The sequence below is a fragment of the Prionailurus bengalensis genome, chromosome D4 (assembly GCF_016509475.1).
Source record: "Prionailurus bengalensis isolate Pbe53 chromosome D4, Fcat_Pben_1.1_paternal_pri, whole genome shotgun sequence".
Lineage (NCBI taxonomy): Eukaryota > Metazoa > Chordata > Mammalia > Carnivora > Felidae > Prionailurus > Prionailurus bengalensis.
In genome coordinates, this window is record NC_057359.1 from 50,093,065 (window position 1) to 50,113,025 (window position 19,961).

Sequence of the window (19,961 nt, forward strand, 5' to 3'; positions counted from 1 at the left end):
CCACATTTACCTAAGAGAAGTACCTCAAATGATATAGGCCTGTGTTACATTAGAAAGATTCAAGGTGGGGGGGGGGGGGGGGGGAAGGGGGGAAATGACAGGATTATTTAAAGTCATGCTCAAAAACAACAAAAAATAAATTTGTAACTTTGCAACTCTAATGTTTCATAACACACTCTATTTCCAGAAGAAACTAAGATTTACATGTAATTAATAAAACGCAATCCCTGCAAGTCTTATTTATGAGGAAAATCCTCATACAACACTAGGAGAGCAGGACTTACAAATAATATATACTTATAAGCAAATATAAAAGCAATGGTTTCAGATTTATATTTTAAGAAAGAAATTAATTTAAGAGTCTCTACCTAAATTTTTTTTGTATCAAACAACTACAACTAGTTATAGGGCAAAAAGCATCTGTTATTGTGGCAGAATGTTAATTTATTTACAAAAACTATACAAAATTAGATTAATTATAACACCAACTTATCAAAGCTTCCTGAAATTAATTTTGCTTTTGGAAATGTATCAAAAGTCTTCAGATCCAGAATGATAGTCTTTATTATTTTTAATTCATGGAATTATAGCACATCAGATCTTCAAGCGTAAACACGAGATAAAAGCCTGTACAATAAAATATTCTTTTCTTGATAGCTTGGAATGTAAATGAAAATATGTTCCCTTTTTACCGAAGGAAAAAACTTGAACCAAGTGTCCAATAATATCAAATACCTGTTAGAATGGCTTGTCTGCTAGAATTAAAGTTGGGCAATTACTTCCACATTTTAAAAAATGGCCTTAAATTAAGTCCGTTTTTTCTTTTATACAAAACATTTTTCTCAGCCATTTCAGACCCTCTAAACTTTATAACAAAAAATGCTCTTCAGTTTTTACTAGTTAAATCCAGACCCAGAGAAGGTGTGTTCAACATGGACTTATTTTAAAAGTGCATATAAGCATGACTAAACTTAAATTGTTGATAAATCTAAGAGCAATAATTTAATTTTCTACACAAAAATATAGGTAACCTTAAGAGCAACATGCTTGGTCAATCTTTCTTAAGCTTTTAGGTCTGAAGCCAAAACATTTAAAAATGAAGGGGAACAATACAGTGACTCTTTCCTAATGGCTTTTCAGATATCAATTTGCAGACATAAAGACTCATCCAACAAAGTATCCAGGTTATCCAATGATATTTGGCATGAATTCATACAGCAATGACACAAATATAATATAAAAGTAACAACAACCAAAAAAAACCACAGGTATTTTAGGCCTAAGATGAGTTTATCTAATAAAGGTTACATGAAAACTATCACGTAAGACCCAAAATAAACTTCATATACAAAACTATACGATGTGGCTTTGTTCAAACACACCTAGAATTCAGATTCAAGTAACTAGGCTGGCTTTTTTATGTCACCAGCTTTCATGAGGGCTTTAATAGCTCTCGCCCTCATCTCCAGTTCTAGCAGCTCCAGCTGCTGTGCAGAAGGCTGAACGTCTTCGGGTGGAGGAGCAGTCAGGGTGGCTGCTTTGGGCTCCTTGGGGCTACCCTCTGCCAGCCCCAGAATCTCATTCACACTTTTCTCAATGTCTTTCTCCAGGTCCTCTATCTGACCAGCTTCGCTCTGGACTGTATTGTCTGGGACCTCAGGAGCAGCAGCTTCCTCGGTGCATGGGCCTTCTATGTCGCTGTCATAAGCATCTGCATTTATACTGAGTACATCACTATCTTCCCCTTTGCCTGTAACAAACAAAAAAGGGGAAAGAACCACGTAACCTAAATGCCCTGGTCAAAATGTCTTTTCTATTTATGATTAATGGGGTACCTTGACCCCATCTCCCACCATGAAGTCCCAAATGCATTCCATAATCTCTGTCCCATCCCTTTTTCCCCTGACTCCTCAACTATGAAAACAGATATAATTTAATGTAAATTTTAATGAATTTTTCATTCCAGTTTAGCAGAACATGGAAGCAGTAGGAAATTTATACCATCACATGATCTCTTTTCCTAATTAAAATGTCACACCACTTTATACCACAGTGAAGCTTCTACATTACAAAATTAAAGGTGATGCTAGATACTGTCTGAATAGAGCATGGCTTATTAACAAAAAAGTAAAATTCCATTCTAGAAACAGTTTAAAAAACTTTACTACATAAAAAGAAAAAATATCATTGGCAAGCTGGACACCATGTGCAATGCAATTACCTACATCTTTTCATTTGCTTTTTCAAACACTTTGTTATAAATCAATAAATTAAAGGAGAATGCCTAAGGCCATTTTCTAAGATAAAATAAATTTTCATCATGAGGATTTTAATTAATAAAGTTAGTACACTATAATTTTAAAAAATAATTTATAAAACTTGTATAACTGATACTAAAACTTTCAATATACACACAGATTATGGCTCTCAACTACCTTGGCCTTGGACATTACTGAAGTCCAGGTGTTGTTTAAACTTTGAGTGCTCACTTACACCTCCAATTTATTTATCTTTAAAAAAAATCTTTTTTAAGTCATGATCCCCCCCCAAAGGTTACCTTTGTTAAGTCTTCTTATAGTAGGAAAAACTTATTTACCAACAGATGGAAAATTCTGATAATACAATGTTATAGGGTTAGGCCATAAACAATTCTACTCCACTGGTTTTGTAATAACAATTTACTGACCTTGACTGATCCTCCTACATCCTAATAATTAAAAAACTACTCCCTATTCTAAAATCAAAGTGGAAAAATGAATTGATAAATTATACGTGTCCACAAAACTGTTTAAAAAAAAAAAGGTTGCAAGTTTTAATTATTTGATGCCAAAGAATATTTTACATATCTCCCCCAAAGAAACAAATATTCCCAAATAGCTAAAAAAATAAATAAAAATACAGCCATTTATGTAAAGAAATAATGCTTTATATAAGTATTGCAACTTGAGACAAAAACAAATTTAAGAAATGAAGCGCTAAGTTGTCCACAGCCTCAAAAAGTTCACTTTCATGCTTAGCCATCTTTAATCTAAAGTTCTAAATCTGTTCTCACTGATTCTGAGTGAAAACCTGCGGTCTGTTTAAAAGATTTTAAAACATAAGTTTTTGAAAAAGTGTAATCTGTTTTTCAAACTATAAGTTGTTGCCTGATAATGAATTAAGAGCAGAAGAATATAATGGTGGGTGGGGAGAGAGGAAAGGTCTGAAATTTGGGATACCTGAGTTCTAAAACTTTACTCTGCTATAAAGTATGTGATTTGAGCAAATCCCTTAACTTCCCAGAATTTCCTGAAATTAAGGCAAATTGTCCTAGGACATCTCTAAAGTGCAAGGTCTAACACTACCCTAAGTTAAGTCTATATAAATGTTTATAAAATGGCAATATTTCAGCTCTTTTGTTTTCCCAAGACATGATTACCACTTATCTTTCATTTAATATATTGATCACTTGGATAATCATCCAAAAGAATTTCCCATTGACAGCAGTAGCCAATGAAAGGTAAGTAACATCAGTAAATCTACTTTTTTTCACGCAACAACCTGTGGGGGTTTTAGGGGTTCTTTTGTTGCTTTTTTTAAGCAGTCTCTAGAGCCAACATGGGGCTCAAACTCACAACCCTGAGATCAAAAGTCACATGCTACACTGACTGAGCCAGCCAGGTGCCCCCAAATAACCTTTTAAAAGGACAACAGATTTTCTAGAGAAAAGAAGTACATTTACAATATCCAGGCAATATAAATGAAGCTCACTTATTATCTTGGGTACAGGGTTCAATGTGTAATATTATAACTATCGAATCCCTTATGTGCTAAATCACAAATTCTGAAGTAGCTGTATTTTTATGAAATTAATTTGCTTTGAGTTTATATGTGAGCAAATGATAATAGCAAATCTTAGAGATATTTTCATTAAATAAGTGGAGAATCTACACTCGTAGATCCTGAAGACATACATGGCAAACTTTCCAGCTGAGTATCACTGTCATATACCATCAGCTTATATTTCTGACCAAAAGACTACAAGGATATATATGAGTGTATATAAATATTTTTTAATGGAATGTACATTATGTTCATCTTATTACTGTGTTTTATCAAACACTTCAAATGGCTAAGAACCAGAGCTATATATATTCTCACCTAATTCAGACAATTTTTCAAGCCTATTTATATAAGTTTAAGAAGCAACCACAGCTAAAGAGCCTCTTTGCCCCAAGCTTAAAATAATAAAATCCTTTTTTTATAAAGTTATCAGCACAGGAAATTCAGGGTCAAAGTGTTTATACACACACTTCCCATGTTTCAAAGGAGGTAAATCTTGACAAGAAAGTTCTTTATATATTCTATGGGTTTGTTTCAAAGTTTTCAGCAGGCAGAAGGTGGGCTTTGCTTTATTTCTTTAAACAGCTATACATATCCTATCACTGAAGAAATGGTGCTCCATGAATTTGGTGTTCTCTGTTTACATTTAAAATTATGCAAAGTCGGGGCACCTGGCTGGCTGTTGGTAGAGCACGTGACTCTTGATCTTGGGGTTGTAAGTTCAAGCCCCATATTGGATGTAGAGATTACTTAAAAATAAAATCTTAAAAAAAAAAAAAAATGATCCATGAGCGCCTGGGTGGCTCAGTCAGTTAATCGCCCAAGTCTTGATTTCAGCTTAGGTCACGATCTCACGGTTTGTGAAGCGCAGGGCCTGCTTCGGATTCTCTCTGTTCCTTCCCTGCTCACTCTCACTCTCTCTCTCAAGATAAATAAATAAACTTGAAAAAAAAATTATCCAAAGTCTAAGTGCCTGAGTTTTCCATAACACAGTACTGGTGAATACATTCATAGATTCCATCTGCCCACTACACCTGCACCACGGATCCCAAAGCTTTGTAGAATTTGTGTCTGAAACAACTTAGCATAACACTTCATCTCACAAATGTGAAAACAAGGTGACTTGGACAATGTAACATGGTAAATTATTTAAAGATTTAGGATCCTACTTCACTATTCCTTAATTTTCATCATTCTACTGACTTGCTTTTTAAAGTATCATTTGCAAACACATGAATACACTTCCAAAGATAATTTATTCTCATCCTTAGTATTAGGAATTTATAGTTCTTTTTCTTGTCAATTATGATCCTCAAGGTAGAAGCGGTGAAACTTGTACATTTTTTCTAAAAAAAGTAACCTTACCTCAAAATGCTTCATTCATAAGTCTTAGAATATCAGTGTTGTCTGTTCTGTCCTTCCACCAGTCCGCATGCGTGTCTGTGTGTGTGTGCGTGCGCACGTATGTCTCAGGTTTGCTTTTTGTTAAAATAAAAATTTTAAATGTATGTGTGTGTTATCTTAGGTTTGCTTTCTGTTAAAAGTTTTAAATACCCAATTGGAAGTACACAAACGTACAAGAATTATTAATCACAAAGATTTTGAGGGATAAAAATTTTAAAGGATTTTAAAGTTATGCTAGCATATTTAAACCTCAATAGAGCCTACATTCTACTTGCTAATAATTCAACTTAAGAGTAGTTTTAATGCACAAAACGGAGGCATATCTAATGTTATGAGTGACTGTATGCTCGTGAAACTTCCTGATAGTGAATTATTAAATTAAGCCAGGAGACAAACCTTAGAACATAGAATAATTAAATATCTGTCTGAATTCCTGCCGAAGATGGCAAATTGAGCACACATATCTAATTCCCTTCTCTACCAAGAAGCCAATGAAGTGACAGAAGGCCGATACTTAAAAATACAATAATAGCATAAATACTATAAATTAACTGAGAATAAAACTAACATCAGTCCTTTATAAGTAAAATACAAAATGGAGAATCCATAAAGGGGAAAAATCAACAAATTTAGCTAAATAAATAGTAGGACCTCTGGGCAGGGGACATCATAAATAAAATAAGACAGAGGCACTCTATAAGAAAATATTAATGAACTATAATATATACAATGTCCAGGTATCATTAAGAGATAACTAAAAACAAGGGCAAAGGGTAGAAACAAGTCAAGCATTTCACAAACTATGAAATACAAAAAGCATCAATACATAAAAATGCTCAACTTATGGGGCGCCTGGGTGGCGCAGTCGGTTAAGCGTCCGACTTTAGCCAGGTCACGATCTCGCGGTCCGTGAGTTCGAGCTCCGCGTCGGGCTCTGGGCTGATGGCTCAGAGCCTGGAGCCTGTTTCCGATTCTGTGTCTCCCTCTCTCTCTGCCCCTCCCCCGTTCATGCTCTGTCTCTGTCTGTCCCAAAAATAAATAAACGTTGAAAAAAAATTAAAAAAAAAAATGCTCAACTTAATTTCTAACCATGCAATGCAAATTAAAATATTACTTTTAACTCATTAGTTACAAAAAGGAATTTTACCCATCTGTAAAAAAATTAATAAATTTATAAGATGGAAAAATGATCAAGACATGATTAAGTGAACAAAGAAAACTAAAGAGTAATAACTATATTTATATTCAAAATAACAGTAAATTATTAATAGTGGTTACTTCTGGGGAGGAAAGTTAATGTAGAAAAAAGAAAGTGAGCTTTCCAATTTTGCCCTATGAACATATGTATTTCTTCAACCAGTTCTAAGAATATAATCCTTATAAAAAGTTTAAAAAGAAAAAATGAAACCATAATATTAGATAACACAGAAGGGTATCATCTAAAAAGACATTTTGCAGGATTTTTACAAAATGTAAGCAGGCAGGATGAAATTGACAGAAAATAAAAGCAGAGCAAAACCACAGCCAAAGACACCACAGATAAGTGTAACTCTTTCTTAGAGAATCTTGGAAGCAACGAAGAGTTGGCTGTGAAACACAGCAAGATAATTAAATTAAATCCATTCAGAATAGTTGGGCCAATTGAACACTTCCTTCTTTCTCTTCCCTTCCCTACCACATGCCCAAGCACTCTAGTGGGAGGCCTACCTCATCCACTTAAAGAGCTCTCCTAGAGTCTGAGATATATCTAAACAGCTACTGATGAAACCCAAACCAGCTTTCAGAAAAACCCAGCTACAGTAAGTAAAGAACCAAGATGAACAAAGGATGAAATAAAGAAAATCTAGGGATCAAAAGATAATCTAATGGGGGAGAAGGAAGGGAAGAGGAGTCTAATTAGTATCCTTAGAGAGACTCAAGTAGACTCTGGAGCCATAAAGTAAGTACATGATGCAGTGAAAGAAGAACAGAGAACAAGAAATGTTAGAATTTTAAAACACAGTTATCAAAAGCAAACATTCAGTGGCTGCTGGAAGACAGTGAAAGAAAAAAAACCTCCTATGTAGAAAAGAAATAAAAATATATTTAAAATATGCAGTAAAAGTTAAGAGATGAATGACCCATGAGTCCAACAACTCATAATTTACTCAGCAAATATTACTGAGTACCTACTATGTACAAGACACTGTTTTAAACATTAAGGAAACAGTGAATAAAAAAAAAGTCCTTGTGCTATATTTAAATCATAGGAGACACTATAAATAAATGTCAGGTGTTATGAAGAAAAATAAAGCATGATAAGAAGACACTAGCAGGATGCTTTCAGAGAGTGATCGATGTGATTTGATAAGGAAACTGAGCAGAGAAGTGAATAAAGTGATAGAATAAGTCAGAAAACAGAAAAAAGGGTAGAGAGGGAAAATTATGACAAAAAAGGTGATCTGAGGTGAAGAAGGTCTTCTTAGTGAAAAGGCTTGCCAACTGCAGTGTATCATACCTAAGACACATCCTATAAAAAAATCAGAACCCAGGGGGAAAAAAAAATTACTAAAAATTCCCAGAAGAAAAAAACTAGATTACCAACAAAAGCTAGCCTCAAGAAATCAAGACCACTTCTATCAGCCCTGTGGACAAGATATCCCTATGGCTATGAACATGATCACAAAAAAGAGAAGTAACGGTATATTATGTGCCTCAAGGATACAACATTGCTTCTAAAATATTGTCAAAAATTGAACATGAATCTGATCAAGGTTCAGTATCCAACTACCAATTTACAGAAAAATAACATTAAATAGAACAATGGTATGCAATCAGCAAAATTCGAACTGAGAAACTCTGACAATCTGGTTTAAGAAACTTCGAAGAGAAGGGGGGAGCAATGGAGGGTGAGAGGGAGGGATGGGAAGGAGGAGCATACAGATTAAAAAGAGACTTAGAATCCAAACAATTGTAACATAGGGTACTTATCTGGATGTCCATTCATACAAATATAGTTTAAAACTATTATAAGACAACCTGAGAAAACTAACTACTGGATTATTTGAGGATTAAAAACATCACTATTCTGTAATCCCTAATGAAATACTGGATCTAAACATTAATAGCTACTAAAAAAACCATTAGGTGGTAGTCTGATAACACCTGTACCAATCAATCTTAACATCACAATACTACCAACGAATACAAGCGGTAGGTTAAACCTGAACACTTTCTGAATATATGATATTAAGCAACGTTAACTTTTTAAGGCACTGTGATTATGCTTAAAAAGAGATCTCTAGTCTTTGAGATACAAACATACTGAAATATTTATAGATGAACTGAAAAGAGGTTTAGAATCTGCTTTAAAATAATCTAGCAGTATGAGCAGGTAGGGGTATGCATGAAAGAATTAGCCATAGGTGGATAACTGAAAATGGAGAGAGGTACATGGGAGTTAATGCTATTTTTTTACTTATTTTTGTCTGACAATTTCCAAGATAAAAAGTCTGTTTATGGTGATTTCTATTCAGAAACCTACAGTAACAATTTTGAAAATACCTTAAAATATATATATGCTAGAGGAGAACACAAGAAAATCAGAATCCCAATATTCCTATTAGGCAACCATAGACCTGGTTATCAAAAGGGTTAAACTATCTTACTTTGTTTTCTCTTTTAGTTTTTCTCATCAGATTTTCAGTTAATCACATTCAGTGGTTATGCCATTTAGAACAGCACATTTCACCATCCTTCCCTCTAGGTCCTTCCCTCTAGAATCTCAACTCTCTAAGGCTTCTAAGTGTTATCAACCTACTACAATCTCATTAGTAACAAAGTCCAGAGTTCACTGGAAAGCAATGCTATGCCTCTGTGGATTTCTTTTCTGAGACAACAGAAAACTTCGGTTTTAATAAATTTTAAGTTATAAGGAAGACAATTCTACTATAGTGTAACTGTAGAAAGTCAATTTATAACAGTTCTAGTGAGTTCTAGCCTTTTCAAGAAAGAAATCAAAACTTTATTTTCTGAAAAAGAAACAACTTTTTTTTAATATGTAAAACAATCTTTTGTAGAGGACTTTAATCTTCCTCTCAGCAAAACTGACAGAACTTGGCTATTTTTTCTCATGTAGTATTTTAAACTACTGATTTAAATTTAAGTGTATCATGTTAACCACGATATTCAAAATTTAATCATGACATTATCTGATGGTTACTGAGATATATGCAAACAATTTAATACAGAAAAACTGTCTAGTATACTACCAGGCCCACACTCAATTTCTGGGTAACTGAGTGTCCATAGGCCTATAAACCTAACTTTTGTGAATGACAAATTGAGAGGTTACTCCAAGAATCAACAAATCTTCACTCAGTATTTATTACCTATGCTACAATGGTGCTATAAAGGCCACAGAAGAGGTGGGCCTTACAAAATCCTACAGGTAGGGTAAACTAAATATTTGTAGCATAACTAAGGCACAGATTTTGCCTTTATGGTAATTAGGTATGCTTAAAATATGGACATGATACTTTAAAATGCTAAATTCTGTGGTATAAAGCATAACAGAATTTTCGAGTATATAAGGCAATAGGGAAACGTCAAGGAGATCTACAGATGTGATATGAAGTAGGTCTCAAAATCTAGTAAGTGATGTTGACAGAGGAGGAAACTCCAAGTGTAAGGGACAGAATGGAAAAATAGGTGCTAGAGCTAAACAATACAGAAGTATGTGAGCCTTTCAGATAAAATGTACACATGAGAACATAGAAAAGGACAGTATCCAAAAATTTTGCCTCTGTAGACAAGACATCACCATTGTAGGAGAAAAAGCACAACAGGGACCTCTTACCAGCCTTTACAATAGATCAGATAAGCAATTAAACAGGCAACAGTAGTATGAACTAGGTGATAATTATTCAGTACGAGAGAAGAGGTGAGGTAAACACAAGTTAAGGAAGACCACGGATTTGGAAAGGTGTGATCTTACAGAACAAGTAGTTGACCTAAATAAGAGTACACCACTGGTGTGAATGAGTTTAATTCTCAGATTTGGACAAAGTGCATGACAAGCAGTAAAACTTGTAGTCTCAAAGGACAGCTTAACATTTCTGTTCTGAGATACACTGTGAACCAGACGCATGACAAAGCATCAGGGTTTTGGGTTCGAAAAATAACTTCTACAAAACTACAGTACAGTAAGCCTGATACCAAGGCTCAGTAAAATTCTAGGTTTACTAAGAGGTTAATTAGCTCTGAAAAAAGTACTGCTAATTAGTTTAGACAGAAAAGGTAACATCTGACAGGGGATCTAAATGATACGCTGTAGACTGCTGGTTACCTCAGGAGGAACATGCAGGCAGAGGGAACAGCAAAAGTCAGGTCTCTGACACAACAGCGCTTATAACGCTGGAGGAAAGTGAGGAGGAGGGACTAGAAAGAACAAGGGGGAGAGTGACAGGCTGTATCACATTATGGCTTGTACCACCACAGGAAGGAAGGACTTCAAGGACTTTCAAGATGGGAAGCTACCGGAAGGCTCTGATAAGACAGTGACTGACAACTTTTAGTTTTAATTTTTACAGTCATTCAGACTGCTATAGGGAAGAGACTACAGGGGGGCATAGATAGAAACAGAGGGATCAACATGCTATAAGAATCAACACCAGAATAATTTGGCCAAGAAGAGGTGTAAAGTGGTGGGATTCTGATCTTTGTGACAGTAGAGCTGACAGGATTTGTTGACAAAGATGAAAGAAAGCACTCAAGAATGATTCCCAGGTTCTTGGCCTAGACACTCAGAAGAATGCAAATGCTATTGATTGAGATGGAGAAGACTGTAGGAGAAGCAAGGTTTGGAGGGGGAGTGGTACTGTTTTCTTCTTTGTTGCTTTTGGGGAGGGGTCAGAGAAGAATCTAGAATTTACTCTGGAACATATTAAGATGCTTACTGAACATCTAATAAGGAAGCTAGATATTAAGGGTTGGAAAGAAGTCTGAATTGGAGAAATAAATTCGTAGTTGCCAGTCCTAGAATTACGTTAGGATGTAGAAAAGAGAAAACGTCCAAAGAGTAAGTGCTGGGGCACTCACCCTTTAGAAGTCAAGTAGAGGACAGCAAGACACAAAAGAAACAGAAAAGAAAGTGTCAGGGAAGGATGGATAATCAACGGTGTTACACATGGCTGACAGGCCAAGATAAGGACTCAGCCACATCAGTGAAATAGTTGCTGACAACTGTTTACTACAGAGGGGGGCAATAATTAGGGACAGAGAAAAAAAACACCTGCAGATACCAAAAGAGAATGTGTTCACTATACAAATACAGGGGCTGGTCGCAGCAACACAAAGAGTTCACCCATTTTTAAGAGGAGAGACAGGGACTATATAAATTCAGAAACAGGTAGATATGAAAAATTAATTTATACATCTACTTTCCTTTATTAGAGAAGTTCTTTCCAAGCCAGGCCATATTTTATTTATCTTTCTGGTGCCTAGCACAAAACCACAATTTGTTTGTTGGAAGAAGGGATCAGCTTCAAAATCTGAAGGGACATCATTTAGAAAAAGCATTAAATTCATTTTCTATAATCCAAAGGACACACAAGGATAAATGAGCAGAAAATACATACTGGCAGACTATGATTCAATACGGAGACACTTTTGCCAATTAGAGACAGCCAGGGTGATATTGGGGGGATGAAGCAGAAAATTCTAATGACAACAATAATGATGGCAGAAATAATTATAACAAGAGTGGATATTTACTGAGCATTTACCAGGTACTAATCACTTCTCTAAAGCACTGAACATGTATTAACTCATTTAATCCTTATGCTAACCATAATGGAATAGACATTCATATTTATTATCCCCATTTTATAATTGATGAATCTGAGGAACGGAGTTTAAGTAACTTGCCCTATAGTTCACACAACTGAAGTGGCAAAACCAAAATTCAAGCCCAAGTATATTTCACAGATCTATGCATTTAAATATTCTATAGTGCCTCCCAGATCTTAACAGAATCAGAATGACCAACTGAAGCATCACTGATGAGAATGTTGGTTCAGACTGAATTTATCTTCTTCTTGTATGAGGTCCCTTAAGTCCACATGAATGAATAAAATATATGAGGCATGGAGCTAAAAAGTATGTATTAAATGTGAAAAATTATTAAGGAAATGACAAGCCACAGACTAGGAGTAAATATTCGCAAAACACACCTGGATAAAAGACTGGTGTCCAAAATACATAAAGAACTCTTAAAACTCAACAATTAGAAAACCACCCAAATAAAAAATGGGCAAAAGATCTGAAGAGCCAAGTCACCAAAGAAGATATACAAATGGCAAAGAAGCCCATGGAAAGATGCTTAACATCATATATCATTAGGGCACTGCAAAGTAAAACAACAAGATACCACTTACACGTCTATTAGAACAGTCGAAATCTAAATCACTGATAGCACCAAATGTTAGCAAGAAGATGGAACAACAGAAAATCTCATTCACTGCTGGCAGGACGTAAAATGGTACAGCACTTTGAAGGACAGCTTGGCAGTTTCTTAGAAAACTAAATTTGGTGTTTACCCAGAGTTTGAAAACTTATGTCCACAAACTCCTGCATACAAATGATTATAGTAGCTTTACTCATGATTGCCAAAATCTAGAGGCAACTAAGATGTCCTCTAATAGGTAAATAGGTAAATGGATAAGCAAACTGTTGTAAATCTATACAATGGAAGACTGTCCGGCAATATCAAGCTACAAAAAGACATGAAGAGCCTCAAATGCATACCTGCTAAGTGGAAGAAGTCAATCTCAAAAGACTACATACTACATATAATATTACAACCAAAACTTCTAATTAAATCATAGACTATGGCGTAGGATGAGTAAAAAGTTCGTTAACTGGTAACAAAATCTGATTTCAAATCTAATGTTTACCATCTTTCCTGTGGTAGGAGTTACTTCTATATAAGGAGGTACTTTTGCCAACGATTGGACAAGAACATAATTACTGAATAGCACCATGGATCCAAAGGAGATCCAAACATGTTAAAGGTTTGGACTATATATCCTCTGAAGTGGCTGCCCTAACAGTATGTCTACAATCCTATGAAACCACAAGAGAGAATGGGTAAAATTTATTTTAAAAAAAAAATTTTTTTAACGTTTATTTATTTTTGAGACAGAGAGAGACAGAGCATGAATGGGGGAGGGGCAGAGAGAGAGGGAGACACAGAATCGGAAGCAGGCTCCAGGCTCTGAGCCATCAGCCCAGAGCCCGACGCGGGGCTCGAACTCACAAACCACGAGATCATGACCTGAGCCCAAGTCAGACGCTTAACCGACTGAGCCACCCAGGCGCCCCGAGAATGGGTAAAATTTAAAGAAACATGGCAATCAACATTTTTCTCAGATACTAAATCAAACCCTTCATAATGTCATTCTTGAAAAACACGCACAAGGCATTATGCATCCAAAAACCCTGCCAGTGTACTTTGTTTTTTAATGCAGAAAAGTTGCACAATTAAATGCAACAGAGGGGTCTTCAAAAGGTACAGAAACAGTATGGGCTAATGTGCCACACAAAATGTAATTTTCACCCTTTTGTTCAATTACTACACACAGAAAGAGACAAATGAAAAAGTGGGAGGGTCCTGTCTGCTGTCATTGCTGGTAATAACTTGTGAAAAAGCTCAAAGGAACAAGAAGAGAAATGTAAGTTCTTAAGTCACACTGAAGGTTACACCACAATCTCTTTTTACTTCACCAATTGCTGAAAAGTTAACTCATGTTAAGAAGCTGCACTGTGTGAATACTTACTTGTTACAGCCAGTAAGGGAGAAAATCAAGGGCGAGGAAAAAAGAAATCAGACTCGAACTTTGAGAACAAATCAGTTGTACATCTGCTTCTCTGTTTCCAACTCCGAACAGCCTGGGACGCTTTTATTTTGGTCTCCCCACACTCATGCCTCCAGTTCAGCTCCTCAAAGGATGAGGCACCACAAGACCTCACTTGACAATGCAGAGGTTTCTACAGCAATACATACGTGTCAAACTGCTCCAAACAGGCTTAATTAACCAATGGTCTTCATTCTCTCTTTCTTCCCAAAGCAACACAAATCACTGAAGGCATTTTTCTCATTATCTTTGTAACTTCTCCTAACTTGCATGTAGTCCTTCAGCTATGGTTATAGAGTTCTTTTTGGCAAAACTCAACTCCTTTTCTACTGCAAATTCACTTCTTCATTCTTTTTTTATTCTAGGCCCTCTACTTACTCACCTTTGCTTCTCCTGGTGCAGTACTATCTTAGAATAATGGCAGTAACAATACCAACAAGAAGAGCAAAAATCAGTTGGGGTTTTCCATCAATCCCTCACCTTAAGGATTCAAATGGTCTCATATACTTTTATATTTAATACCTTTGCTAAATGATGGCAAAAATCTCTTCTACCACATTTAATTTTTGTAAGTAATAAGTGAATAAGCTGCGACCATCATCAATTCTTCATGATAGTCTAAAAGAGGTCTCTCAACTGCATTATTTACATAAACCTATCAGTGAAAATGTTTTTAAGTACCTGCTCCAGTATATATTATTTACTTAAAAAATAGCATGTATTATTCCTATAAATGAGTATGTACTAATACAACAACACATGCAACCAGAAATTTTACAGTGGAGGGACAAATATATAAATTTATACATTTTATTTACTTTAGAAGTACAGGTATTCTTTTTCCTGCATTCTCTGGAAGTGTGTATGATAACACTGTGGTGACCACCCGTCTAAAATTGGTCAGAGAAGCCCAGAGAAAATATCTAAACTTCCATCAGACAGTTTAACCACTGATAAACATTTTCCCCCTATTAAAGTCTACCTTTCAACTTTTTGAAGCTCTTGTTAACAAGACAATTCTTAAAACTGTCTATCATTCACTAATTCATGAACTGGAAGGTCAAAATATAATTGCATGAGGCAACGACATTATTTTAACACACACACACACACACACACACACACACACACACACACACACCAGTAGCAGAATTTGAGCCTCACCACAGCAAAATTCAGTTTGCATATTTTGTGTGTGTTTGCCTGTCTTTCACTAATAGAAAGGAAGAATGATTTTCTAATGGAATAAAAAATATAGAGAAAAAAACACTGTATATTTTATTCTGCTTCCATTAAGCAATTAAAAAACAAAACAAAACCCAGTCATTAAGCACTCTTCTCAAGTCCAGACACTGCACCCAGCACTGGTCTTTACAAAATCTGACAGCTAGAAAGGAACTTCAAATCAAGGCCAAACATCCAAACACTGCTTCAATTAGCTCTACAACAGAGCCACCAAGTGGCAGTTTTTGTAGCCTGTGTTCAAACACCCTTTAGCAATACAGAAGGCAGCCCACTTCATTTTCTGAGACTTCCGATTAGAGATCAATAAATTGAACCAAAATCTGTCTAGTGATAATTCTACCTAGTGGCCCTGTTTTCATTCTCAGAGGCAATACAGAACAAGCCTAATCATTCTTCCACTTGACAGCTCTTCAAATACTTTAAAGTGAGGGCTGAAAACCTCACCACCTCTTCAACCTAAGTATCCAAATTTGACTTAGCTATTTCTCATATATAGTTAAAAAAATTTCTCATGGCCACTTCCAAGAAGAAACACAAAGGAGCTTAATTCTTAAGTTACCAAGGAGAAAAATTTGCAAAGTTACATATACTCCTGCTTGTCGACTTTAAAGCAACTATTTAAATACAGACCATTATTTTAATATTCCTGAACGTCTTAAGCAAATTTATAGCTATATATAAACAGAATTCACTAATATTAGATTTGACATTTTAAAAATATTTTCTACAAATTAAATACCTTCAATGAATAGCAGTTTTCATTTTTTTAAACTGAATGTTAAAGTTTTAAATATTTTTAGCACAAAATGGCCAATATAGAAAATTTATATAATTATTATTTTAAAAAGTGAGCAAATCCATTTCAATAATACAAGCCCTGAGATCCTCCAGGAAATTAATAAAGGATCTCAGGCTTGCACATGTATATGTGCTCATGTACACAAACACAGCTGTGCTACAGATAAAGACCAAAACTATAACTAATGTTTCTTATACAGCTGCCCTCCTGCTAAAAATGAATGAGTGAAGAAACTAATCCCAATGGAAGAGTTCCAATTTTATTTGAGTACGAATCAACCAACCAGTAGATTGTATTTACATTTAAATAATGTCTGCACAGTGAAGGCAGATCTTGGTTATTAGTCCATTATGAAAGCGTGGTCGAAGTCAGAGCACAATCAGATACTCATCTTCAGCACAGCTTGTTTCATAAATGATATTTCTTATCAATGAAATGGGTGAAACCAGAACTAGACCCAAAAAAATGCCAATTTCAAGTAACTAATTCACCATTAATATTTCTCAATATTTGAGTATTTTAGAAGCTGAGAAGCTAAAAAAACTGAAGATATAATTTAAGTAATGTGTCAGTATCACATACTATGAACAGGTTATATAATAAGATGTATTTGAAAAAAAGTAAAGAGGAAATTCAACACTGCTTTAGATTTTGTTCTTCTGAACAAAGGGTTCTAATTAAGCTTCAATGAATTTAATTCTAACTAAGCTTCAATGAATTTTCTTAAATGGTCAAGCCATTAAATAAAATGACAATACATTCACAAGGCGCATTATATTCTGTTTTTATTACGCTCACTGTGAAAGAGAACAACTAGCTATGCAAGAAAAGCTGGAGATAATACTAAATCAACTTTGCAAGTTGTGCATATTAAAAGTAGACAACATTGGTTCATTTAGGGAAAAAGGTAACAAAATGTATTCAGACTACTAAAATTTCTATTTCCTGGTGTACCTCAGCTTCTTGGGTTACTCCAAGCAAGTTACTCACTACCTGGTTCAGATTTTAGCTATACTAATATTTACCTGGAAAATGTTCTACATAATTCGATCTTCTAGATAACTTACGTTTATTCCATTATGCAACATTTTATATTTTAACTATTTTATAGACATTTTTCTAGAAGACTTTACCTACTATTTCCCTGTATTCTTTAAAATAAGAGTTGCAACTTAATTTGACCTTTTCCTACAGATTTAGTCATAACATGAACTGTACTGCTGTGCTTTGATCTTATGTTTTCTCACCTCTGCTTGATGTCACTTACTGATGACAGTGTGTTCTTGATGTTTCTGATGACTAGATGAGAACCTGAGAGTGGTCTATATAGGCTCCTAAGCATAAAAGACTTGTGCTTTGTGATACCTGACTACTCTGAGTTCTTTTTCTCTTCCTCTTTGCTTCCCTGTCTGGTTTTTAAAAGACTGAAGTTACCATATAAAATTACAGCAAAATAGGCTGTTAGCACTGGGAAGCGAGTTTAAAGAGCTCCAGGTACCTGAACATGAAAGCAGAAAAACACCTTCCCTTAGAAGGCAGCAATGGCTAATTTGTACAATGAGGTCCCCATTCCTTTTTCCCTAGGAACTGGAATCAACCATGTCAATTACATGACATTCTTCTCTCCACAGATGATCTAAAAGCATACCCTCGACACTGCCTGCTCATTAGACGCAAAGAACAGAAACAAAGAAAGAAACAATAGCAGAGATGTCCAATTACCCACGGGGTTTAAGAGTTATGTGAAAATGATAATATGCTTAACATTTATTTATATATGACAAAGAAATGTAAATGACACTGAATCTCAGTTTATGTCTCTGGTGGGTGCTCAGAAGTCAGAATATAAAAAGATACAATTTTGTCTGGCTATTTAAGAGGCTAACACAACAAGACTTCTGAAAAACCATGGAATTCTTGAAACTGTCAAAAATATTTATTAAAACCCCAAAGTACATAATTAGAATTACAGAAAATCTTGATTTTGTTCTCTCTACATATATAATGAATGAATCACAAAATTAGTTATCCAACTTTTTTTTCCACTGTGTTAACTAAGCAACACAGACCCCAAGTAAAAAAAGAAATTCTGCCTAAATAAATTGATGACCTACTTCTCTCTACCAAATAAGTTCTTATGACTCAAGTTTTACAGACATTATTCTAAGCCAATCAAATATTAGTTGCTTACATAATAAATAATACAATCATTTTGGCTAGAGTAGATTGTCACTGCTCTGAAGTAATTATACCAGGAAACGGGAAAAATGTGAGGTAGTCTTTGAGTAACTAATAAAAATTTATTTTACTTTCAGTTTTTCCTACCAGGATGAGGGGAAACAAAAAAAGACACATGAAAGACTAGCCCTACTCATCTAGTTGGCTTGAATAAATTACAAATTACCACTTCACTTCTGCTAGCTGGCAATGTCAAACACTACTGATTCATAGAAAATAAAGTAATAACAATGTACCTCGGCAAAAAAAAAAAAAAAAAAAAAGACAAAAAAGTTATCCATAAAGCTTTTTTTCCCCACATATAACCCAAAGCTACCCAGTTAATGTATCTCCAATATCTTGCAGCTAATGATAAAATTAAAACTATTCAAGATGATAGCTTTCTGGTGGCACTATAAGCATGTATCACTAAGGCAGAACTTTCCAATGGCTAAAGGAGTCATGAAATAAAGAAAGGACATATTCTTTATTCTTTTGATCTTGGACCAAATAAATTATTCTGTTCCCCTATCTGTAAAATGGGGGCAAGCTGGAACACTGAAAATTTATTACTGTTAAAGTGTTTATAATCTTCAGGTAAATGTTATATAAAAATTAAATACTTGGTTTATACCTTGTTTTAATTCCAAACCTTCAGGTTGTTTGTTCTCTCTCACGGTTGATGTAGAATCTATACAGATGTCTTGTCTGAGGAATAAAAATAAATAAAAACAATTTTTAAAACTCTATTCAGTCAAGTAATACTTACTGCTCAGGTTCCCAGAATTTATTAAATCAGACACTTGGGAAGACACATGGAATTCTTCTGAACCCCCAGGATATCATTTAGTACACTTTGGAAGCTCAGAAACATGTGTATACAAGTGTCAAAAGCAGCAGCTATAAACCACTAACAATTTAGGTAGTACACATCTTTGTAAAAATTAAGGGGCAAAAATGTCCATCGATAGATGAATGGATAAAGAAGATGTGGTGTGTGTACACACACACACACACACACACACACACACACACAATGGAGTATTACTCAGCAATCAAAAAGAATGAAATCTTGCCATTTGCAACTACGTGGAACTAGAGGGTATTATGCTAAGTGAAATTAGAGAAAGACTAATATCATATGACTTCACTCATATGAGGACTTTAAGACAGAACAGATGAACACAAGGGAAAGGAAGCAAAAATACTTATAAAACAGGGAGGGGGACAAAAATATAAGAGACTCTTACTTAAATATAGAGAACATTGGGGCTCCTGGGTGGCTCAGTCGGTTAAGCGGCCGACTTCGGCCCAGGTCATGATCTCGCGGTCCGTGAGTTCGAGCCCCGCGTCGGGCTCTGTGCTGACAGCTCAGAGCCTGGAGCCTGTTTCAGATTCTGTGTCTCCCTCTCTCTGACCCTCCCCCGTTCATGCTTTGTCTCTCTCTGTCTCAAAAATAAATAAACGTTAAAAAAAAATTTGTTTTTAAAAAGAGAACAAACAGAGGGTTACTGGAGGGGTTGTGGGAGGGGTGATAGGCTAAATGGGTAAGGGGCGTTAAGGAATCTACTCCTGAAATC

General features: G+C 35.2%; 1 protein-coding gene across 2 annotated transcripts in view; it reads right to left on the reverse strand.

The window, feature by feature from the left end:
• Positions 1–546: 546 nt before the first annotated feature.
• The window catches only part of CAAP1 (caspase activity and apoptosis inhibitor 1), a 54,445-nt gene continuing 35,030 nt past the window's right edge, over positions 547–19,961 (reverse strand). For both annotated transcript variants that reach the window (XM_043566986.1, XM_043566987.1), the window contains exons 5-6: positions 19,016–19,089; positions 547–1,750 (exon numbers count right to left, since the gene is read on the reverse strand). In XM_043566986.1, coding sequence (XP_043422921.1) covers positions 1,404–1,750; positions 19,016–19,089 — 421 coding nt within the window. In that variant the 3' untranslated portion in view covers positions 547–1,403. The remainder of the gene's footprint in view (positions 1,751–19,015; positions 19,090–19,961) is intronic.